This window comes from Eschrichtius robustus, chromosome 3 (assembly GCF_028021215.1).
Source record: "Eschrichtius robustus isolate mEscRob2 chromosome 3, mEscRob2.pri, whole genome shotgun sequence".
NCBI lineage: Eukaryota > Metazoa > Chordata > Mammalia > Artiodactyla > Eschrichtiidae > Eschrichtius > Eschrichtius robustus.
Window position 1 is genome coordinate 38,020,946 of NC_090826.1, and position 25,260 is coordinate 38,046,205.

The 25,260-nt window shown below is 38.6% G+C and overlaps 1 protein-coding gene across 4 annotated transcripts in view; it reads right to left on the reverse strand.

Moving 5' to 3' along the window:
• Window positions 1-25,260, reverse strand: part of GPBP1L1 (GC-rich promoter binding protein 1 like 1) — a 56,444-nt gene that overhangs the window by 14,300 nt on the left and 16,884 nt on the right. For all 4 annotated transcript variants that reach the window (XM_068539781.1, XM_068539780.1, XM_068539779.1 and 1 more), the window contains exons 2-5: window positions 15,078-16,098; window positions 14,366-14,480; window positions 11,843-11,972; window positions 11,159-11,445 (exon numbers count right to left, since the gene is read on the reverse strand). In XM_068539781.1, coding sequence (XP_068395882.1) covers window positions 11,159-11,445; window positions 11,843-11,972; window positions 14,366-14,425 — 477 coding nt within the window. In that variant the 5' untranslated portion in view covers window positions 14,426-14,480; window positions 15,078-16,098. The remainder of the gene's footprint in view (window positions 1-11,158; window positions 11,446-11,842; window positions 11,973-14,365; window positions 14,481-15,077; window positions 16,099-25,260) is intronic.

Here is a 25,260-nt window from a genome sequence, read left to right on the forward strand (position 1 = left end):
CCATGTGCTAGGAATACAAAGGCAATTAAGACAATTAAGAAGAATCCTTATCCCCACAAGGGTCACAGTCTTACTACAAAGATAAACTTGTAGACAAGTAAGTATAATAAAAGGTTATGGGGGGACTTCCCTGGCAGTCCAGTGGTTAAGACCTCACCTTCCAATGCAGGGGGTGCGGGTTTGATCCCTGGTCAGGGAGCTAAGATCCCACATGCCTCACGGCCAAAAAGCCAAAACATAAAACAGAAGCAATATTGTAACAAATTCAATAAAGACTTTAAAAATGGTCCGCATCAAAAAAAAAAAAAAAAAGATTAGAGGGACTATGATAAAAATTCACATTAGGGAAGAAGGAGTACTAAGGAAGGAATAGTCAATTCCACTAGAAAAAGAAGTGCTATCAGAAAAGGTTTCATTAAAGGAGACTAAGAAGAGTCCTTAATGATGAATTCCAAAGCTGGAAAATGGGTGATTCCAGGAACAGAATGCTGAATGAACACCAAGACAGGAAAAACATGAAAAAGAGATCTGCAAATAGTTCAGCATTAGTGCTAGGGAATGAGAGGACCTTTCTTTGGGGAAAGAGATATCTGGCAAAGTAGGTAGGAGCCAGATTGTGGAGTATTTTTAAGGGAGGTTGAATTTTATTCTTTAGGGATGGGACTCCATCTCTCATGCAGAGTTAACATGATCCAACCATTAGTTTACAAGTCTGGTAGCAGCTTGAAGGATGTATTTCAGGGCTATAAACAACTAGGAGACTATTAGGAGACCAGTTTCCTAGTACAGGAAAGTACAAAGGCGACAGGAGTAGAGGAAGAGATGATGGGAAGGATCGAGAAGTGTTAAGAGTAACAGACTTAATAACGAATTGTATGGGGGTGTGAGGATGACACTGGTGCCCAAACCCAAACTTTACAATCTGGTACAGAGCAGGAAAATGGCTTTTCAGCACAAATGACCATGGGACATTAAACAAGAAATAGAAAGATGCACAGACTCGACTGCAGCGCTTCTGAATCAAAACCTCTAGAAGTGGGGCCCCAGCAGGTGTATATTTTCAACCTGTCAAGAGGAGACCCACTAGCATAGAGCAAGCACGGATACAATCTGAAATATTAATTCAGTATACAAATGGACAAATCTGTGACAGAATATGGACAGGTAAATACACTCTTCTGGATGGAATAGTAAAGGCAAAAGAATTCTAGATGAATAAAGTGTGACAGAGTATAAAATCCTTGGCTCACATTTTCTTTGCTTGAGTATTCTAATTGTTACACCATTGACTTGTGTTATACAGCTTTTTTGTCAAATTGTGTCTGATTTTCTTTCTTTTATAAGTGACTTGTTCTTTATGTCTGGATGTCCGAAGGATATTTTTCTTCTAAGTGTTGGCTGTTCTGGCTGTCCTTTCAATTTGTAGTTTCAAGTCTTACTGTATTTCATGAAATTATTCTTGAATTATACTTTTTAGCACTTAAGCTGTTCGTTTTTGTTATTTTATATTATTATTATTATTTGCAGGGGAGATCTTTTGGATTTTTTTTTTGCCAAATTTCTGTATCTTTTTTTTCAATTCTTAATTTTAATCTATTTGTTTCTTCTTCATTGAAAAATCTGCCTTTGTCTAATTCTTGAAAAACACTAGTGTTTATTGTCTTGTGCTCTTTCTTGTTTAGTCTTCATTTTTCTGAAATCTTTTATTACTTCTTTCCCAAGTTCTAGCTCTGTGAAATTTTCTGCGTTATGTCGTTCTTGTACCATTTGTTCAATTTTTAAAATAACAGGTTATGGTTCTTATCCGTTTTGTGCACGTCTCACAGGTGTACTTTGCATTGTCTGTAGAAATGTTACTCTGTTCCTTATTCTCTTGATCCTTTTATGTTGTTCATTTTTATGTAATCAATTTTTGTGAAAGTGGATCAAGATAGCTTTCTAACATCACACTTTATAGCTCTCTTCTGTTGTCTTCATGGAGTGCTCAAAAAGATGGCACACTTTCTTTGATGTCCCAGCTCACCTCCTCCTCCCCATGCCTTGTACCTGAACCTTCTCTTCCCTTTGTCTCTATTGTCTCTGTCCCTGCGGCTCAGTCTGGATTCTATTTCCAACAGTTTTGTCCTCAGTGAGGGGCTTTATTCTGGATGGGAATATTGGCTAGTTAGTATTAAATGTGACAGAACTCTATGCTGAACTTTATTGCCTCTTAGTTCCAAAGTCATCCTTTCTGCTTGCTCTGTGTAAATGTATCTGGGCACTTTAAAAACTTTCCCTTTGGGGCTTCCCTGGTGGCGCAGTGGTTGAGAATCTGCCTGCTAATGCAGGGGACACGGGTTCGATCCCTGGTCTGGGAAGATCTCACATGCCACGGAGCAACTAGGCCCGTGAGCCACAACTACTGAGCCTGTGCGTCTGGAACCTGTGCTCCGCAACAAGAGAGACCACGATAGTGAGAGGCCTGCGCACAGCGATGAAGAGTGGCCCCCGCTTGCCGCAACTAGAGAAAGCCCTCGCACAGAAACGAAGACCCAACACAGCCAAAAATAAATAAATAAATAAATTTATTAAAAAAAAACCAAAAACTTTCCCTTTGTTAATTTGCTGGCATGTTAATTTTGTCAGTAGAGCGCAAGGAGAGACGTTTGCTTCTTGTTCCTGTGTGCTTACTCAGCAGGTTCCTGCAGCACTCTGCTCCTGCTAAGCCAGGTTCTGAAGTGCAAGTGGGCGCTGACTTGAGTGGTTTTGTAGCAGTGACATATCCCGTGAACAGCTTTACGAGGTACTCTAGAGGGCAGATTTCCAACATGTTCCCTGGAGAAGCACCTTAGCAACTGCTCTGCCATTCAGTGAGCCACAGCTAAGCCCTTTCCGATAAGATCTGGATCTCAATCCTGGGGTGGTGATGGGGCAACAGGGGACTCTTCCTTGGGCACTCTGTCTTAGCCCGAGGGTTAGTGGCTGCTCCTTGTATCTGCCAATTCTTTATAGAGTTTTTTAGAACTCTATATTCTTTATAAGTTCTTTATATTCTTCAGAGTTCTCTTTACTATTTACTACCTAATCACTCATTACCCCATCCTGTTACAGTTAATAATTCTTTATATTAACTTTCCTTGTTCGAATTATTGTGTGATTTCTCTCTACTGATTGGTCCAGTCAGACCCTTTATACCTTATCCCAGAACATCTCTGTATTTACTAGTTTTGGGAATATGGAAAACCACTCCTAATTTCTAGCTGCTCTTCTCAAATGTTCTCTAAGCTTTCTAGAACAATTACTGGCTCTTCTGGAAATCCTGGGGTTGTCAGATGCCCTGTTGCTTCCTTCAATTTCTCCTGCACAGCTGCTAACACAGTGCCAGTCAGGTCTTACAGCTTTTAGTGGTTTGTCTCTATGTTGTGATACCTCACTTTATTTTGTTGTAGATGACATCCATGGATTTTCTGAGTATAATTAAAAAAAAAAAAAATCTATCTATCTATCTTCTATCTACCTATCTACCTACTTACCTACTCTTTCATTTGGCTGTGTTGGGTCTTAATTGTAGCACACAGGATCTTTTGTTGTGGCTCACGGGCTCTTCGATGCAGTGCACGGGCTTCTCTCTAGTTGTGGTGTGCAGGCTCCAGAGCACACGGGCTCTCTAGTTGTGGCGCTCGGGCTTAGTTGCCCTGCAGCATGTGGCATCTTAGTTCCCTGACCAGGGATCGAACTGGCATCCCCTGCATTGCAAGACTGATTCTTAACCAATGGACCACCAGGGAAGTCCCTGTCCATGGATTTTTTTGGTTCTTCAATCCCAGTTGCTTTGTGTTCTTTCTTAACTTATTCCTTAATTTCAGACTTACAAAAAAGTTGAAAATATAATACAAAGAATTCCTGTATATCGTGCATCTACAGTCTCATGTCAACATTTTACCACATTTGTTCCACAATTCTCTGTAAATATATATTTTTCCTGAACTATCTGCAGGCTGAAGGACTTGAAGGATATTCTCTTACATAATCATAGTACAATTATAAAATTTAGAAATTAACATTAATAAATACTATTGCTAATACTAATATCTAATCTACAACTCTTATTCAAACTGTAACACTGATACTTTTACAGGAAAACAAAGTTTAAAATCACTGTTTTTCCCTCATCCAGTATCCAGTCTAGGTTTACATGTTGCCTTTAATTGTCCTATCTCTTTAGTCCTCTTTAATCTGGAACTTTTCCCACCATGTCCATAACTTTTAAAAAGAGTACTCAGCCTAGTTCTTTTGTAGAATCTTTTAAAATTCTTTTATAGAAACCTCAATTTGAGTTTGTGTGAATTTTCCTCATGGTTAGATTCAGGTTATGAATTATTGGAGGGCACTCCTCAGTGAATCACATCAGGAGGCTTGTGTTATGTTTGTTCCATGACCGGTGACATAAATCTATTTTTTAATCAAATAACATTTACGCACAATGAAATGCACCAAGTATACCATTCCATGAGTTTTGAAAAATACTTATACCCCCCGCGCCAAATCTACAAAGATAAAACTACTTTCTCCAACCAGAAAGTTTCCTAATGCCCTTCCCCAGTCAATCTCCACTCCACAAAGGCAACCACTGTTTTTCTTTCTCACCATAGATTATTTGCCTATTCTAGAATGTCATATAAATGGAATCATACAGTATGTACCTTATTGTGTAAAGCTTCACTGAGATTCATCATGTTGTTTTATCAGTCATTCTTTTTTATGACTGCATAAGTAGCCCATTACATGATTATACCACAATTTTTCTATTCCTGTTTTGATAGATATTTAAATTATTTCCTGGGAATTCCCTGGCGGTCCAGTGGTTAGGACTCTGTGCTTTCACTGCTGAGGGCCCGGGTTCAATCTCTGGTCAGGGAACTAAGATCCCACAAGCCATGCAGCACGGCGGCAAAAAAAAAAAAAAAAGAAAAAAAAAATCCCAGTTTTGGGTTACTATGAATAAAATTACAATAAATGTACACAGACTTTCATTTCTCTTTAGCAAATACCTAGAAGTGGAAGTACTGGGTCACAGGGTAAGGTTTATGCTTAGTTTTATAAGAAGCTGTCAGACCTTCCTTTTCGCAAAATGGTTGTACTACTACACACTCCTGCTAACAATGTATGAGACTTCCAAGTGCTCAAAAATGTCACCAAATTTAGTATTTTCGGACTTTTAAATATTAGCTATCCTGGTGGGTGTGTAGCAGTATCTCATAGTGGTCTTAATTTGAATTTCCACATTTCCCTTATGACTAATGACACTGACCATTTTTTTCATGTGCCTACTGGCCATTCATATATCTTCCTTTGTGAAGCATCTGTTCAAATCTTGTTTATGTTTTTAAAAAAATTGAGTTGTAGGAGTTATTCACATTAAGGGAACAGGTCCCTTTTCAAATCTATGTTCTGCAAATATTTTCTCTGAGTCTGTGAAATAAGCAGAAGTTTTAAATTTTGATGAAGCCTGATTTATCAATGTTTTCCCCTTTATGGTTATTGCTCCCTGGGTCCAAAGAAATCTTTTTTTCTTTTTAATCCCCTATGTGAGAAAGATATTCTCCTAAGTTTTCTTAGTTTCAGGCCTTACATTTAGGTCTATAATTCATCTCAAATTCATTTTTTTGTATGCTAGGTGGTAGGGGTAGAGAAGAGATACACACACACACACACACACACACACACACACACACACGAACACCTATTATCTATAGATATAGTTCCAGCACAGTTTGTTAAAAACACATTTCTTTCTCCATTAGCCTGCTTTGGTACCTTGGTTGAAAAATCAAATGATCATATAAATGTACGTTTATTTCTGGGCTCTCTATTCTGCCCTACTATCACTCTGTCCTCATAATAATGTCACATTATTTTGATTACTGTAGCTTTATACGAAGTCTTAAAGTTAGGGAGTATAAATCCTCCGACTGTTCTTTTTCAAGATTGCTTTAGATATTCTAGGTCTTTTCATTTCAATATAAATTTCAGAAAAAATGTCACTTTATGTAAGAAAGCATGCTTGTTGGGCTTGTGCAGAATCTATAAAATTGATGTCCTAATCATTGAGTCTTCCAATTCAAAGCCTTCCATTCAAAATGTATCTCTCCTTTAATTTAGATCTTTAATTTCTCTTGGCAATATTTTGCGGTTCAGTATTGATGTCTCTCACATCTTCTGTTAAACTTATTCCTAAGCAGTTTTTAAAAGATTTTTTAAAAAATTAATTAATTAATTTATTTATTTTTGGCTGTGTTGGGTCTTCGTTTCTGTGCGAGGACTTTCTCCAGTTGTGGTGAGCGGGGGCCACTCTTCATCATGGTGCGCGGGCCTCTGTTGCGGCCTCTCCTGTTGCGGAGCACAGGCTCCAGACGCACAGCCTCAGTAGTTGTGGCTCACAGGCTTAGTTGCTCCGCAGCATGTGGGATCTTCCCAGACCAGGGTTCAAACCCGTGTCCCCTGCACTGGCAGGCAGATTCTCAACAACTGCGCCACCAGGGAAGCCCTATCCCTTAAAAGATTTTTAAAAATTTTATAAAAAGCATTTTATAAAATGCTTATTTCTAGTACAGTTGACCATCAAACAATGCAGGGGTTAGGGGCGCCAACCCTCACTCAGCACAGTGGAAAATCCAAGTATAACTTACAGTAAGCCCTCTGTATACATATAAGTTGTTGGGTTCTGCATTTGTGGATTCAATCAACTGCAGATCATACTGTAGTATATACTACTAAAAAAAAAAATCTGCATACAAGTGGACATGCTCAGTTCAAACCCCTGAACAACATGTTGTTCAAGGGTCAACTGTATATAAAAACACAAGTGACTTTTTAAAAAATATTGACTTTGTATCCTAAAACCTTGTTAATTCTTTACAGAGTCCTTAGGATTTTCTATGTAAGCAATCATGTCACCTGTGAATAGAAACTTTTATTTCTTCCTTTTAATTTGTACATATTTTATTTCTTTTTCTTGCCTTATTGCACTTGCTAGGATCTCCAGTACAGTGCTAAACATAAGTAGTTAGAGTAAACATCCTAATACTGCTCCTGATATTTACCGGAGAACTTGGGAAGACTCAAAGCTATGGCTACACTGTTGCTACCTTTTCAGAATCCCTTCTCTCTACAAATTTCTTACTCCTCAGATTGCATACACATTAAAGCTTCAATCCTACAAGACTCTACCCTCACTCCTGGCTCCTCCTTCTCCAAGGAACAGTGTACCACTCATCACCAATTCATTCTCTAATTCTTGGGAGGGCATATCAAACTGACAAATACACAGCTCTCACCCACATTTAATAATAGCTACCATTTAAAAACCTATGTGTCATGGGACTTCCCTGGCAGTCCAGTGGTTAAGACTTCACCTTCCAATGCAGGGGGTGTTGGTTTGATCCCTGGTCGGGGAGCTAAGATCCCACATGCCTGACGGCCAAAAAACCAAAACATGAAATGAAGCAATACTGTGACAAATTCAATAAAGACTTCAAAAAAAAACCCCAAAAAACGAAAAACACACTTATGTGTCAGACTTCCCTGGTGGTCCAGTGGTTAAGACTACAGGGGGCTCAGGTTCAATCCCTGTTTGGGGAACTAGGATCCTGCATGCCTCCCAGAGTGGCCATTTAAAAAAAAAAAAAAAAAAAAAATTAAAAACCCTGGACTTCCCTGGTTCGTACAGTGGCTAAGACACCACGCTCCCAATGCAGGGGGCCCAGGTTCGATCCCTGGTCAGGGAACTAGATCCCACATGCCACAACTAAGAGTTCACATACCGCAACTAAAAAGAGCCTGCGTGCGGCAACTAAAGATCCCACGTGCCGCAACTAAGGCTCGGCAAAGTCAAATAAAAAACAAAAAACAACTCTGTCTGTCAAGGTCTGTGCTAAATGTTTCACATACATCATTCAACATATATGATCTTTTTTTAAAAAAATTAATTTATTTATTTATCTTTGGCTGTGTTGGGTCTTCATTGTTGTGCATGGGCTTTCTCTAGTTGTGGCGAGCGGGGGCTACTCTTCATTGCGGTCGCGGGCTTCTCATTTCGGTGGCTTCTCTTGTTGCGGAGCATGGGCTCTAGGCTCACAGGCTTCAGTAGTTGTGGCATACAGACTCAATAGTTGTGGCACACGGGCCTAGTTGCTCCGCGGCATGTGGGATCTTCCCAGATCAGGGATCGAACCTGTGTCCCCCACATCGGCAGGTGGATTCCCAACCACTGTGCCACCAGGAAGTCCCAACATATGTGATCTTTATTCCTTACTACAGTGTTGCAAGGTAGACATTACCATCCAACAACTCAGGGGAAATTAGGGTTATTACTTGTCCAAGGTACAAATATAGGACTGTTAATTACATTAAACTAATACTATTTTAAAACAAAAAATAACTTTCTAATTATACAATGTAGAGTATGGGGAAAAAACAAGAAACACAGAAAACCTACTGTAAACAATTAGGTCCTCAAATACCTTTTGTTATTTTTGACTAACTACTCTTTCTTGATACATTCCATTCTTTTTCAACCAATCACTTCTTAATCTCCCTTACTGCTATGCCACAGGTTCTGCTCTAAGCTTCCTCTCTGAATATATTACTTTCCTTGGGTGATTCTGTCCAATCATAAACCTCAACTACTATCTCTATTTCCATGTGCACACCTCTGGTTGATCTCACCCATCTCTTTGGTACCAAGACGTCTTTATCTTCTATCCTCCAATTCTGCTCCTCCTGTTTTTCCTTTTCAAATTAATTACTTATTATTCATCAATTCCCTTTGGATAAAAATCTTATTTTTGACCCTTCCTTCTCTAGTTACAATGCCATGGTTCCTATCCTTTAGATTTATCTCCAAAACAAGATCTTTAACAACCTAAATGTCTGTCAACAGGAAAATGGATAAATAAACCTAGTATATTCACACCACAGAATATTTACTATACAGCAGTGAGAAAGATATACAGCAGGGTTTCTCAACCATGGCACTACTGACATTTTGGGCTGGTTCTTTGTTATGGGGCTGTCCTGTGCATTGCAGGAAGTTTAGCAACATCTCTGATCTCTACATACTAGATGCTAATAGCACTATCCCCAGGTCTGACAACCAAAATTTCTCTAGATATTGCCAAATGTGCTCTGAAGGAGGCAAATTTGCTCCTAGATTGAGAACCACTGATCTAGTGCCCTATGTATCAATACAGACAAATCTCAAACAATTTTAAGCAAATAAAAGAGAACTACAATATGACAGTATTCATATAAAGATCAAAATCAGGCAGAATGATATTATAGATTGTCTATGGATACATTCATATAGTAAAAATTTATCAAAACATACATGAGGATGATAAAACATTAAAATCAAAATGGTGATTACCTCTAGGGGAATATTAGGAGAATATGATTAGGGAAGCTTTAACTGTATCTATGATATCTTGCCTCTTTTGTAAAAGAATGGTCTAGAGCATACTGGGCAAAATGTCAATATTTCACAAAGCTAGGTTGTGTGCATACTTGACTGTTTTCTCCAGACTTTTATGTACACTTAGAATATTTCATAAAAGCATAAACACAGGGCTTCCCTGGTGGTGCAGTGTTTGGGAGTCCACCTACCAATGCAGGAGACATGGGTTCGAGCCCTGTTCTGGGAAGATCCCACATGCTGCGGAGCAGCTAAGCTGGTGCACCACAACTAGTGAGTCTGTGCTCTCGAGCCCGTGAGCCACAACTACTGAAGCCCACGCGCCTAGAGCCCGTGTTCCGCAACAAGAGAAGCCACCGCAACAAGAAGCTTGTGCACTGCAACAAAGAGTAGCCCCCGCTCTCTGCAACTAGAGAAAGCCCGTGCGCAGCAACAAACACCCAACTTAGCCATAAATAAATAAATAAATAAATAAATTAAAAAAAAAGCATAAACACAAAATAAACTTGCCCTTAATGACCTTGTTCAGGTTTGATGTGACAGCAAACTTCCCTTTAGATCACTTAGCAGGTGGATAATGCTGCCTTAACATTTTTCTTTCCATTGTCAATTTCCCACTGGGAATGCCACCGAACTGATAACTTATAAGTTTATTGAATAAATAATCCATGTTATAATTTAGTGTTGTAGTCATTTTTGGACTACTGAGTACTTAGGACATTCTGGACAAATATTTAATATATTGGTGTATTACAGACTTTTCCATGAATAAAGTTTTAAAGGATAGGCACCTGGGGATAGGAATTTACTTTGATAAATGACATTTAAATTAAGAGCCGCCAGGTCATTTGCTAGACTTGGGAGAAGAGGGGCTGATGCCTAATTTTACTCTTTAGTTGGCTTTGATAACATAAAATGGCTGTCATAAAAGTGACTGGCTTATCTAATGTGCTACTTAAAAATAACGAGTTGCACTACCTAATAGGACTGCCACTAGCCACGTGTGGTTGCTGGGCACTTGGAACGTGTGCCGTCTGTATTAAGATGTGCTACAATTATAAAATGCACAAAGGATTTTGAAGATGTAGTACAACAAATAATGTTAATTATCTCATTAATTTGAAGATAATGACTACAGGTTAAAATAATAATAATTTGGACATATTTGGTTAAGTAAAATGTATTATTAAACTTTTTTAAGGTGCACAACAACTCTACTTTTGGTTTAGAGGTCAAAAGGCATATAATTCAACACACAATAGCATCAAGTTTTACTGAATGTACAGGCAACAGCTAAAATACTCCTAACTGCATGTTTCTGAACTTACCACAATTGTTTTATATAAGAGGGCAAAATCAAGACAAAAAACCCCCTCTTATGATAGTTGGAGAAAGCAATTTAACATTCAAGAATACAGTTTTACATAAATATATCTGAATACCGAACCTTATAAAGCTTAAAGAAAAATAAGAATTCCAAAGGCAAAAAGATGAAAAAATATGAAGATTTGCTAAAAGTTACACAGGAATTTTGGTCATCATCGTCATACTAACCAGCTCCTTCCTTGTCTTTCCTAAAAACACTAGAAGTCTAAACTTAGGGACTCCCTTTTTAGTACTTTCTGAAATGTTCTCATTACTAACACAGTTTTATATATAAGAATCATTTGTCAGGTTTTAGGTATACAACTAAATCTTCATACTTACAAAGTCGTCTTCTTCAAACTGCAACTTTTCCACCTTATCATCTTTCTTCTCTTCCCTAATCTCTGTAGGTGGCTTTTCCTGAAAGGCACAGCCTTTCCGAGAGTGGAAGCTGCCATTCCAGTGGCGATGGTTCCCTGTGCCACCCCCACTACGCTGGCTCATGCCATCGTGACCTCGGGAAGAGCCGTGCCAACCAGATAGGCTCCCTGTGATTCCAGCATATGCTCCCTTAGAGACACCAGAGTCCACGGAATCGTGCCGGAACAGGGAGGGCTGGTGCCAGGAATCTGAAATAGTAAGGAAAAGTAACACATTAGAGTCTTTGCTTTCTGAAAATTCAGAAACAACTGGGCCAGCTGCTTCCTGATATAATTTAAGGTATTGCCAAAGCCTTTCGGGGGACCTTTTTAATAAAAGAGTAAGTCCACGTACAAAAAAGGCACAAGATACAACTTTTTGTTTTAATGTAATTTCTATATGAGTTCTTCAACTGAATAAATGACTTAAGAGAACCTAAGAATGTTAGACTTAGAAAGCCAATATAGTTGAGTAATGACTACAGGAGGACCTAATTGAGTATTATGTTTACAAAAGATCATTATTCCAAGATTATGGACATGCACCCTCAGCTTGGGCTTGCTCTGAGTAGCTTATATAGAGTCATGGAAGTTGGGTATGTCTTACCTCCTGTCGTTCGTAGAGGTCCATTGTTAAAAAAGCCATCAGAGGAATTATGTCGACGACGGCTTACTCCAAATCTACCATCTCCTCGGGGCAGGTGCTCTCCGTGTTTTTCGAAGGTGGCTGTAGGTGACTAAGATGATAAAGTACAGAGAAGCAAACAGGTAAGTACATATCAGTCTCTTTCAGCATCTTAAGTTTTGCATCGGGTTTTTAGAAAACAGGTAATATTGATGGCAGAAGCCCCTATTTTGAGCATATGGGACACAGTTAAGGGTACTGCAGTCCTCTGAGTTAGAGAAGCCCTATGTTACATAGTCAATCATTAACTGAATTAATAGGGAGAAAAAGCAGCTACTTCAATTATTTGCATGAAAGAGGGGAAAAAAACCCTGTCAATATCCAAAAGAATAAGCTCCAAAACTTTACACTTAAAAATGTTGTTAATCTTGAAAGGAAAAGCAAGATGCTTGCTCTAAATAGATTTATTATTTGTGTAAATTACTCTCGAACTGAAGAGAAAGGAACAGTTAAATCCCACCTTGGCAGGCCATTAACAACCCCACAGGAGTTTTCATAGTTTTATAAAACACTTATTTCCAAACATTAATACTCATAACAAGACTATAATTTGGCATCATCCTTATTTTACTATTTCCATATGAGGAAAGAGGTCAGGGAGAATAAGTCTCTGAGGTTACACAACTAAAAAGCAGCACTTTGAGAAACACTATTATAGATGAATTCTGATGTCCCTTCCTATTCCAAATAGTTGCATTCTATAACAGTCTTTAGTCTCATATGATAGAAACCAAAGTCTAAAAAAACCATGAAAAGTATGGATACATCTGACAAGGGCTTACAGGAGAACTATAGGTTGGGGCAGAGACATCTTCACATCTATTTCCTTATTATTAATAACCTCACCAACACGTGGTCTGTCAGTCTTTTTTATTTCAGCCATTCTAGTGGGTTACAAAGATTTTCTTATTTCTTCTGAAAGTTTTATGGATTTCAGCTCTTTAATTTAGGTTATAATCCATTTCAAGTTAATTTTTATGTATGATACGAAGTAAAGGTTGAGGCTCTCCCTCCCACCCCCACATAGATACCCAGTTCTAGAACCACTTGTTAAAAAGACTATCACTTCTGCATTGAATTACCTTGGCACTTTGGTCAAAAATCGACTGACTATATGTATAGGACTATTTTTGAATTGTCTATCCTATTCCATTGCTTTATCTGTCTATCCTTATGCTAATACCACACAAATTTGCTTATTGTAAAATGGAAATATTTAAATCATATTTTCTAATTCTTTTTACTGAGTTCATTGTGCTAAATCAATTGTTCATTGTGCTAAATCAATTATCCTTTGCAGGTATAAGATGTGCACACTTTTTTTTTTTTTTAAAGATTTATTGATTTATTGATTGACTGAGTGATTGCTATGTTGGGTCTTCATTTCTGTGCTAGGGCCTTCTCTAGTTGTGGCAAGCGGGGGCCACTCTTCACCGCGGTGTGCGGGCCTCACACCACCGCGGCCTCTCTTGTTGCAGAGCACAGGCTCCAGACGCGCAGGCTCAGCAATTGTGGCTCACGGGCCTAGCTGCTCCACGGCACGTGGGATCCTCCCAGACCAGGGCTTGAACCCACGTCCCCTGCATTGGCAGGCAGACTCTCAACCACTGCGCCACCAGGGAAGCCCCAAGATGTGCATACTTTTAAACGCTTTCCTAGGATCCCACACCGAGTCCCTCAGGCCCACCACCCTCAACGCTTGGGTCAGATTATGTCAATTATGAGATTTGGGGAATTTCACAAGGGCAATTCAAAATAAAGATTAGAGCAAAGGGTTGTGGGTCTAGACAGACCAGGAACATCTTCCCAAAATACACATCTAAAAATAGGGAAGGTATGCTCTTTTTTCTGAGACTACCTATCAACTTTCTCCCTCCTCTATTAGTTGGCAAAATGGGAAGCAGTTTTAAGTTTACTAGCTTCCCAAAGGTTTCCTTTATCAATAATATATTCCATTTGTCTTTATCCTTAATGCAACATACATTTTCCCTGAAATCATTAAGTAGATTATTGTCTCTAAAAAAGAATTTCTAGGATTTAATCTGAGAGCCATGTAGTAGTCAGTCAATCACTGTCTATCTTTTTTCCTACTCATCTACTACTTTAGACAGATGTGCATTCATCCTGAAGATCCATTTCCCCCCAAACTGAAGTGTTCCCGCAGCTAATATATGAAGTCTTAAGTGTGCCACACGATGAGAAAAGCTTAACATGTAATGAAATAAACAGGACACCTGGCAGTAGCAGGGTACACACTGACTTGCACTGCCTAATTATTTATACCCTATTAAAAGAAAGGTAGTTAAGTTTATTGAAAATGTATGTAAAATCCCCAGGCAAGGCTGAATACACAAGAAAACAACTAGACTGTAAAACAGAGGCCACAGACAAGATGGGGATGAAAAGAACTGGTATTTGGATAATTACTAGAATGGAGAACAGTACCTTAGCTGACTGTGGTGTTGAGAAATTTAGCCAAGCAGGAACAAAGTCATGCTGCGCCATTTAGGTCCAGTGTCTCTTTTCAACAAGGTGAGGCATCCAACCTCATGGCCAGGATCTGAAAATGAGAAAACTGAAATCACTTATTCTTGCAAGAACCTGATATCAAGTAAAGAGTCTGTGATTACTTTAAGGTCCCCCTTTTACAGAAAGACTTGCTCTCTGAGCCTTTCTAGAGTACTCATCAGGCCCCATACATCAGAGAAGTTCTAAACAAAAACAACAGTCTGTGAATATATAACCATGAAAAACACAAACAGAAAAGTGGGTCACAGACCTGGAAGGTTATATGACAGAAGCTAATGAATTCTTGTGTTATAGCAGAAGAACCTTAAGAATAAACAACTATTTAAAACTATAGATACTTATGAAAAAAGATTAATCTGCTTCAGGTAACTTCAGGCAAAAGCAGCAGAAAAGATCTTCCTAGATAGAGAAGGAGGATACAACCTCTCAAGAGTTTTTCTATTTAGTTCACATTAATTTCTTCAAACATCACTTAGAATCAGTTTTCCTGAGAGATCCATCTGTTGGTGTCTCCAAACCACCCCACTGATAGTCTCCAAAGTATAATACATAAGAAAGCAGTAAATATTTTCCATGATACATATACATACACAGTCTTCTTCCAAGTTAGACATAGGAGAATACTCACCCCAGAGCGTAACCTCTGTGGTCCTGTTTCCTGAACTCCTTGAGTCTGCCAGCTGGATTTCCACGAGGTTCTCTTGTTAAAAGGGTACTTAAAATTAGGCTGGCCGGCAGCACACCTTATGATGAAGCACAAAGAAGCCAGGCTCTGTGTGGATCAATTTCTCAGTCCCCTCAACTGCTCATCTTAAACTATCTAGATCCTGACACGTTTCCAAAAGGGGAAAGGGGAAAGGGGAAGGGGGAGGGGAACATAAAAAGTATTTGTTACATTTAAAAATAGGGGGAAGGGGAAGGAGCTATATCAATGTTCACCTCATTCAACTTCCTTGAGTGATGGCCCTATGATGTTGCTTAAATAGATAATACATGGACATTTGCACATTGAATGCAAACACTGTTCACAAAAAGGTCATAGCTTAGAAAGACAGATGGACTTTTGTTTGGGCAAATAATGTCATTGAAGTGATAGATCAAAAATAAAACACTGAAGAGCTATAAAAGATCTTCTGAGTAGTCAACTCTAGTAGCAAAACATCCACATTACAAAGCCCTTAATTTACAAATCTCATTATTCTTACACAGCTGCTAAAAATAGTGTGCAGGTATGTATTTATACTTGACTTATCCTTCAAAATCTAAGGACATAAGAAACCTGTTTAAAAACAAAAAAAATCAGACAGGAACTTGATATGCTTTTCCCTCCGAAGAATAGCAGCTCTCAAGGCAAATTTCTTGGTATAAAGCTCTCAAATGTTTCTTCTATTTCTTTGGTCTTCACTATTTATAAATTCACAGCAAAATTAAAATAAGTAGAAAGATAGGGCTTAAGGAACAGTCACGGAGAAAGTTCCAAAGTAAGGTTTTCTTCTCTTCAGTTTTCTGTATTTCACTCGTTCTGCCCCTTCTTGAAGCCTAAACTGAGTTAATGGAAGGTAATAAGAATCTTCTGCTTCAGTAAAGAAGTCACTTTGCATCCATGTCCATCGTTATTCAATCATTTTAAAGGCCACAGGAATCTATCACTATAAATGAAAAAACAAAACAACATATATCACAAGAAGCAAAATTACTATATATAAATGCTAAAGTGAGACATGGTTAAATGATCGATCTTGGAGACAAAGGTCTAGGAGACAAAACTCTTAAGTCCAATTTAGACATTAATTTAATGTGTCACCAACTATAGCAACAATATAACTGGCTAAAATTATTTTAAAGATTTTTAAAGGATTTTAAAAAGTCATCTGAAAAAATATACTTTTTAAATAACAATTTCTCCAGTTAGCTATCAAAGGTAATTCAGACATGTAAATTAGAGTCTGTTAGATTTTCTCTCATATATGGAATAGCTTGCCATAAGTGGTCAAAGAGTCATAACTTACTGGTTTATTACCACAGTCAACTATCTAATTGTTTAGTACTAACCACAGCCAGATGCTTAAAAACAAGACATCCCGTCATAGCATTCCTCATGTATTTACATATTTTTAGATACCTACTTATCAATTAAGAGACTTAAGTGCTTATGCTCTGACTTAAAATATGCAGTAAGAGATGACACAAATACTTCTTTGGCAAATTCCCAACATTGTTCCAAAGGCTAGGAAGTTTTCTTTCTTTCTTTTTTGTAATAGATTTTTTAAAAAATATTTATTTATTTGGCTGTGTCAGGTCTTAGTTGCTGCACGCAGGATCTTCACTGCGGCATGTGGGATCTTTCGTTGCAGTGTGCGGGCTCTTCGCTGTGGCGCACCGGCTCCAGAGCGGGCTCAGTAGTTGCAGCACACAGGATTAGTTGCCCCGTGGCATGTGGGATCTTAGTTCCCTGACCAGGGATCAAACCCGTGTCCCCTGCATTGGAAGGTGGATTCTTAACCACTGGACCACAAGGGAAGTCCCTAGAAAGTTTTCTGATATGAGAAAATGCTTGCATCTGTGGGCAATTCTGGTGTACACTGGTAAATTCTAGTTTACAGAGTATTTCTCATATAATTAATTCATGTTTAAGAAATACTAAATTCAGAATAGTAAATACCTCTTTGGGGAAACAATGGGAAAGGAATCAAAAAAAAGTTCCGGAGGGCTTCAATTGTATCTGTAATACCTTATTAAGCTGAATGATGGGTATATGACTATTCACTTGTTCTCTACATTTTTTTATATACTTACAATACATACATATATATATACATATCAACCATGCAGAGTATATATATTCCTTCAGCACACATGGAATAGTTTTAAAAACTGACCTTATACTAGTTAAAAGAAATCTCAATTAGTTCCAAAGAAGAAAACAGTCTATGTTCTCTAACTATGCTATGTTAAATCAGGAAACGACTTTCTCTTGCAGTGCCCGCTTTCCTTCCCCTTCTTGAAGAAATCCTGTCCAAAGCCACTAGGTGAGGTCAGGCAAGGTAAAGTCCTCAAAGGGGGAGCTCAAGGCCAGAGCAGGGTGCTGGGGCATAACCAGGGTGCCTACACAGGGTGGAAGGATAGCAAAATGTGTGTATGGCAGCAGTCCTGTGCGGGATGTCAACCTCATTAGGCAATGTAAGGTGAGTGTCCCAGTACGAGGGCAGCCCAATGCAGAGTGTGAGAGCCTCAAGTGGAATGAGGAGGACACCCTGGCAGAGGGACACAGCCAAATAGGTTGAGGGCTTCCACGCAGCAAGGTGCCTTGCACAGTTGTTACAACTTAGATGTGGTTAGGAAGGAACACATGCAAGGGAAGAGGTGATAAATGGAGGCTGGTTACATACTGGGATTTGATCAAAAAGTAAGAAATATTAAGGAAAAATGGGAGTCAGATTTCTTACTGTGAGAGAAATGATACACTGATAAAGAAAAATTCAAAATCCTTAAACAGAATGACAAAAACCCCTAAGAATAAATTTGCACTGTAACAGCTACAGCAATACTTAATAGAAAATAAGCTTTAAAAACTTAAGAAAAAAAAAAGACTAAAACCAAACTGATCTTTATTGCTCTTTTCCCAACATTTTTATTATGATGGGAAGAGGGCAACAAAGCAAATCTAAAGAAACAGAAAGGAGAGAAGCAAGAAAAGGTCAGAAAAAATAGAGAAGATGTTTAAAAACGATAATTCTTTTGAAAAAGATTAATAAGAAACAAACTCACGGGACTTCCCTGGTGGCGCAGTGGTTAAGAATCCACCTGCCAATGCAGGGGACACGGGTTCGAGCCCTGGTCTGGGAAGATCCCACATGCCGCGGAGCAACTAAGCCCGTGCGCCACAAGTACTGAGCCTGCGCTCTAGAGCCCACGAGCCACAACTACTGAAGCCCGCGCGCCTAGAGCCCGTGCTCTGCAACAAGAGAAGCTATCGCAATGAGAAGCCCCAGAACAGCAACAAAGAGTAGCCCCTGCTTGCCACAACTAGAGAAAGCCCATGCACAGCAACGAAGACCCAACGCAGCCATAAATAAATAAATACATAAATAATAAAAAACTTATACATATATATATATATATATATATATATAAACAAAACACTCGTTTCACAGGCACTACTAGTCTCTTCCACCCTCTACCTCAGCCTCTACTCTTGGCTGCCAGATTTCTCTTCCAGAGTCCAGGTTCAAATTGTATCACTATCCTGCTCACAAGTTTTCTGGCTTCCTACAGTATAGGATTTAAGTTTCTTGTTCTGATAGTCAAGAAATAAGCCTTTCCCCACAAGTAAACTCCCTCTCTGAAATCCTCAAGGTACCTTAATTGTGCCTTCAAATTAAGTGTTAAGGAGCACTTAACACTTGCTCCTTCCAGGACAGTTATAAATGTTGATTCTAACTCCCAGCAGGCCCAAAACCTGTTGCTTCTAGAAAATCTTGCCTTGCCCTTCTTTGAAATTCACATAGCATCTAGCATGGTGCCTTGCACTCAGTAAAGATTCAAAGGTTTAATGAACTAATTTTTACAAATTATGATCAAGCAAGAATGCAGAGAAACTGTAACCCTCATACATTGCTGGTAGAAATATAAAATGGTGCAGATGCTGTGGAAAACAGTTGGTGGTTCCTCAAAAAGTTAAACACAGAGTTAGCATATGATCTAACATTTCTATTCCTAGGTATACAGCCAAGAGAAATGAAAACACATGTAAGTGAATGTTCACAGCAGCTTTATTCACAATAGCCACAAGAAGCAACTCAAATGCCCATCAACAGATGAACAGATAAGCAAAATATGGTATATCCATACAATAGAATATTATTCAGCTATAAAAAGGAATGAAGTACTGATACATGCTACAACAAGGATGACCCTTGGAAGCATTAAGCTAAGTGAAAGATGCCAAATATACAAAACAACACATATTACATGATTCCATTTATATGAAATATCCAACCCATAGAGAACAGATTAGGGGCTGGGGGGAAGTGTGGCTGCTTAATGCATTCGAGGTTTATGTTTGGGATAATGAAAAAGTTCTGGACAGTGATGATGGTTGCATAACACTGTGAGTGTACTTAATGCCACCAAACTGTACACTTAAAAATGGTTACAGTGGTAAATCTTATATGTATTTTGCTACAATTAAAAACAGTATTATAAAGCAGTTGTTAAGTCAATATAAACAGTCAATATTAAATATAAACAATGTTCTACATCATCCATTCTTTTTCAGGTTTTATCTAAGTGCTTTTGCTCTCTCCCTGCACATGTGTATCAGAACTGCCTATTTGAATACTTGATCCAACCATTCATTCATAAACATCTGTCAAATATCTTAGCTTTACAAATCCTATGACTTCCTGGCTACTCCACATATACCCAGCAATCTACAAGATAGTTCACAACATGGTCTAGTTTTTTTTTTTTAATTTTTTTTAAGTACATTTTTTAAAAATTAATTAATTAATTTATTTATTTTTGGCTGTGTTGGGTCTTCGCTTCTGTGCGAGGGCTTTCTCTAGTTGTGGCAAGTGGGGGCCACTCTTCATCGCGGTGCGCGGGCCTCTCACTATCACGGCCTCTCTTGTTGCGGAACGCAGGCTCAGTAGTTGTGGCTCACGGGCCCAGTCGCTCCGCGGCATGTGGGATCTTCCCAGACCAGGGCTCAAACCTGTGTCCCCTGCACTGGCAGGCGGATTCTCAACCACTGCGCCACCAGGGAAGCCCCCATGGTCTAGTTTTATACCTTGTAATTAAGCTGCTAGAGAGGATGTCCCTGCCAGGGACCTTACCTCAATCTCCTCTACTTCAGGCTCCCATTACCACTCCACATGTGTTCATGATCTCATTAACTTTCATTTTCTCCACAGTCCAATGGTGTCACCAGCTACTACTCCTGGTAACTCCAACCTCTAGCTATACTGGTTTCACTCAATTAACAAAAAAACCACAGCCACTTCTCCTCTGACTTAAAACAAAACCCCTTCCTCAAGTCTGAATATCCTTCTAGGTATTTAGGTTCATTTCCTTTCAGCTTTTTTTTTTTTTTACAATTAGTTTTTATTTATTTATTTATTTTCAATTTTTGGCTGCCTTGGGTCTTTGTTGTTGTGCGCGGGCTTTCTCTAGTTGTGGCGAGCGGGGGCTACTCTTCATTGCGGTGTGCAGGCTTCTCATTGTGGTGGCTTCTTTTGTTGTGGAGCACAGGCTCTAGGTGTGCGGCCTCAGTAGTTGTGGCACGCGAGCTCGGTAGTTGTGGCTCAGGGGCTCTAGAGCACAGGCTCAGTAGTTGTGGCACACGGGCTTAGCTGCTTCATGGCATGTTGGATCTTCCCGTACCAGGGCTCGAACCCATATGCCCTGCATTGGCAGGCGGATTCTTAACCACTGTACCACCAGGGAAGTCCCCCTCCCTTCAGTCTTAACAAAACTTCCACAGAGAGCAGTGTACTCCTAGTGTCTTCATTTTCTCACTCCCCCATTAATTTCTCAATCCACAGCAAATTTAATTTCCTCCCACAACTCCAAAGAACACTGATCTGTCCTTTTAATTCCAAAATTTGATGGGTAACTCCCAGGTTCTTTACCTCTAAAATGAAAGTTGTGCTACTTCACATGTTGAAGATTAATAAACCAACAAATATAAAAACGAGCACATTACTATTTTATTGATTCTTAATCAAAGAGTGGGTAAAACAATACAAAGCCAGATGGGTTATTTAGTCCTATTCTGGGAGAATTCTTAATTAAAACACTGATCTGTGCAACTCCTAACATACATTTTATCCTTCCTTCCTTCCTCCCACTGACACTGGGTTAGCCCTCCATTTCAGAGATTAACAACAAACAAAAGCTGAGGCAGGCTATAATATGTTAAGGGACTTATCCAAGGTAACACATCTAATAAGCAGCTGGGTGAGGCTGGAACACAAGTTTTCTTCACTGCTTTCTGAATTACACTGTGGTTGTTACTCTCTAGTCATGAAATGATTCCAATAGTTAGAAAAGTAGAACAAATTCCTTAAAATTTTATGGAGCAAGAAACTAAAGAGGGATGTTAATTTACACACACATTTTTTTTTTTTGCCTTTCTTTTTGTATTTCTCTCATTATTTGTTTATCTGTATTAGCCAAGACTGGCTGGCTTCCAGGCAAAACTGAAAGACTTGAAAAATTAAACCCTTCTGTGGTAAGAAAAAAAACTACAATAGAATGTGGCTAGTATGTACATGGTTCCTGATCTTAATAAAACTGCAATCTCATGTCCTTAGCCATGACAATACCTTAAAGAACATGACCATAAATCCAACTCCACCATAGGGAAAAATAATTCAGAACATGTACTGCTGAGCCATGAAGTTCCAAGGAGCTGTCATATCCACAGCTAGCCAAGGGAAAGAATGCAAAGAAGCCACAAGAGGTTCTTTCTGCAAAACGTTATCAGGCTTATACCAACTGATCTTGGCTAAAAGGGGTAAGTGGACATAGAGTTTGAAAGGAACTTCCCTACCTTCTACTTCCATATGCTGGCTTCTCTGAAACTGATCTGCATAAGAAGGCACCTGCGGTCAAGGTATCGTGTTAATTCTTCTTTCCCATGGATGGGTTCATAAGTGCCCTTCTCCTTCTCACCCATCTTACTATGGTGTGCTACCCCAAGTGGATTAAGAAGAAAAATTACAAGTCTTTTGATTCATGTCGGAGTGTTCTCATTATAGAATGTGGTGACAGGAGTGATGACAATTTTTGTTTAACAACCTCACTTTCTGGTCCCCTTACTAACATCAAAGAATACTTCTGTAAGCAAGTATGATGACAGCACAGAGGATGTGGGTAAGGTACAGAGCATTATTTCACCTAGGTGACAGAATCATAGCAATGTTCCTGGTAAAGCATTTTGGGAGATACCAATCTATTGTGAAGCTCAGTGAGGACTCATTCACTTGTGCCTAAGATCATGTCCTAGCTGCATTAAGAATGTGTGTCCCAGCTACATGCTTTGCACGATTCCAAGCTGTTGAGGGTGAAAAGGTCCTAAAAATTTACTTCCAAGAGATCAACACTACATCTTTGAATACACACATGTTGGGACTTACATTCTGTTGAATAGTTATTCAAGACATGAAGAAACATTTTAATTAACTTTTGCTGAGAGATTTGATACTATAAATCCATATTCATTTGTGCACTATCATACATCAGTATTTCACTGCACATTTACTCATTCCTAGATGGTAGGAATCTACTTATATTTGATTAATTTACGAACTCTTTAAGAGTTCTACTGCTTAAAAAAAAGTTCCTAGCAAAATAAATTGCACTCTTAAAAACAGAACACCTACATCTACATATTAGGTAATACAAATGTTCTTGAAATGCAATCTAGGATATAATGGCCTAAACTTATAAACAGCAAAACAAAAACAAAACAAACAAAAAAACTTCTTTCAATTCAAATAACTTCTCCCTGTCAGATGTTGACATGCCATTTTAATTCTGTCAAAAGCATAACCTTCAACCATGAAATGAAATTTCTATTCCATCTACACTACATACAACAATTCAAAAGTTACCTCTAATAATGCCACTGAGGTTTGGCTCTAATATTTTTTTAAATAACCTGTGGGAAAACCCCAAAATATGCAGTGTCTAATTTTTAGCCAATCTTGTTTAATTTTGGCTCCATAAAAAAAGTGCCTTTAAATACAAGAGTAATAGATATAATTTAGTCATTTGACAAGCCTTCTTTGATAAAGGCTTTTGGCATATCGCCTATAAAGTGAGAAATTCAATGACTAGGTAACATCATCTCATAAATTAGGTAGTTTACAATCTGTGTATACCACAGAATTGAAAAAGGATGTAACCTAGTTCTCAGCTAATAGATCATAAAAATAAGTTTTGATGATGGATTGATTAATGATTTTTGGTAAGTAACTCTAAAAGGATTCAAAGAACTGAGTGGCACTGATGTAAAAAACCGTACGTAGCATTTTTGGAACTTATATCCATAAAACTGAAAAACAGGAAGTGACATGATATTGAACTATTTTCATTCTGTTAAGTAACATTTTCCTATAGCAATGATCACCTATATAATTTATTTTTAACTGTCTCCCATTGAACCAAGGCACAAGGAACAGTCTTGTATAGTTGGTACTCAATACATATTTGCTGAATGAATGCATAAATAAATGAAGGAATTGCTGACTAATAGGTACTACATCTTCAACTTCACAAGGTAATGCCATATTGCTTTCCAATCAGGTCACCAGTTTATACCACCAGCAGTGGTTATTTTTAGATTTCCATCTGCTCCACACCCTCACAAAGTTAGGTATGGCCAGACTGGCAGTTATTCTTTGCTCTGCTGGTGGGTATAAAATGATGACTTAACGCAGTCTTTGTTTGCATCATTTAATCTATTTACCATCTCTTTGTGTTTCGTTTTTTGGTAAAACATCTATTCTTATCATTTTACCATTCTTTTGGTAGCTGATCTTTTGCTTATCTGAAGTAAGAGAATACAATAGACCCCAATCCTCTGATTATAGTGTTGCAAATATCTTTTCCAACTTCATGGCTTTTTTAAAAAAACATTTTTAATATTAATTAATTAATTAGTTTATTTTATTTAGGCTGCGCCTGGTCTTAGTTGCGGCATGCAGGATCTAGTTCCCCGACCAGGGAATCAAACCTGGGCCCTGCCCCCTGCATTGGGAGCATGGTGTTTTACCCACTGGACCACTAGGGAAGTCCCCGTCGTTTTTTTTTTTTTTGATGAACACAAGTTCTTACTTTAAATGTAGTCGATACACCTGAAACTAACACAACATTGTAAATCAACTACACTCCAATAAAATTTTTTAAAAAATGTAGTCAAAGCTGTTGATCATTTCCCTTTATGATTTTTTTTTTCCGGCTGCGTCACGTAGCATGTGGGATTTTAGTTCCCCAACCAAGGATCGAACCCGTGCCCCCTGCAGTAGAAGCGCGGCGTCTTACCACTGGACCGCCAGGGAAGTACCTATGATGCGTATTTTTGCATCTAATGTATATAAGCCTTTCTTCTCCAAGGTTCAAAGAAGTTACCTATATTATCTTCTTAGTTTTATAGTTTTGCTTTTCACATTTAAGACATCAATCAGTTGGAACTGATTTGTATCCGGTATGAGGTCCAGGTCCAATTTCATTTTTTACCACGTGAGTAACTAATTGTCCCAAACCATTCTTTCTCCACTGATTTATAAAGCCAGCTCAGGGAGTTCCCTGGTGGCCTAGTGGTTAGGATTCCGGGCTTTCACTGCCGTGGCCCGGGTGCAATCCCTGGTCGAGGAACTGAGACCCTATAAGCCACACCCCCCCTGCCCAAAAGGCCAGCTCAATTATAAATTGTTTCTATATACGTACGGGTCTGTTTCCAGACTTCTGTTCCCTTGGTCTATTTGTCTATTCCTATGCTACAACCATGTGTGTCTTAACTAAATTATGGCTTTATAATAATATCTTGATATATAGTATGGCAAAGCCTCCCCACAAACATACACCTTAAAGGCCTTGGCTATTTTGGCACTCTGCCCGTTCATATAAAATATAAAACAAGCACGTCAAACTGGGGATAGGAGGCTGTTATGACACTGCTTGGAATACCAATGAACCAATCTAGATCAATACAGGAGAATATTTTTCTGATAAATCTTCTAAATCATGAGCATGGTCAATATCCGACTTAGGTATTCTTTAACATCTTCGAATAAAGTTTAAAA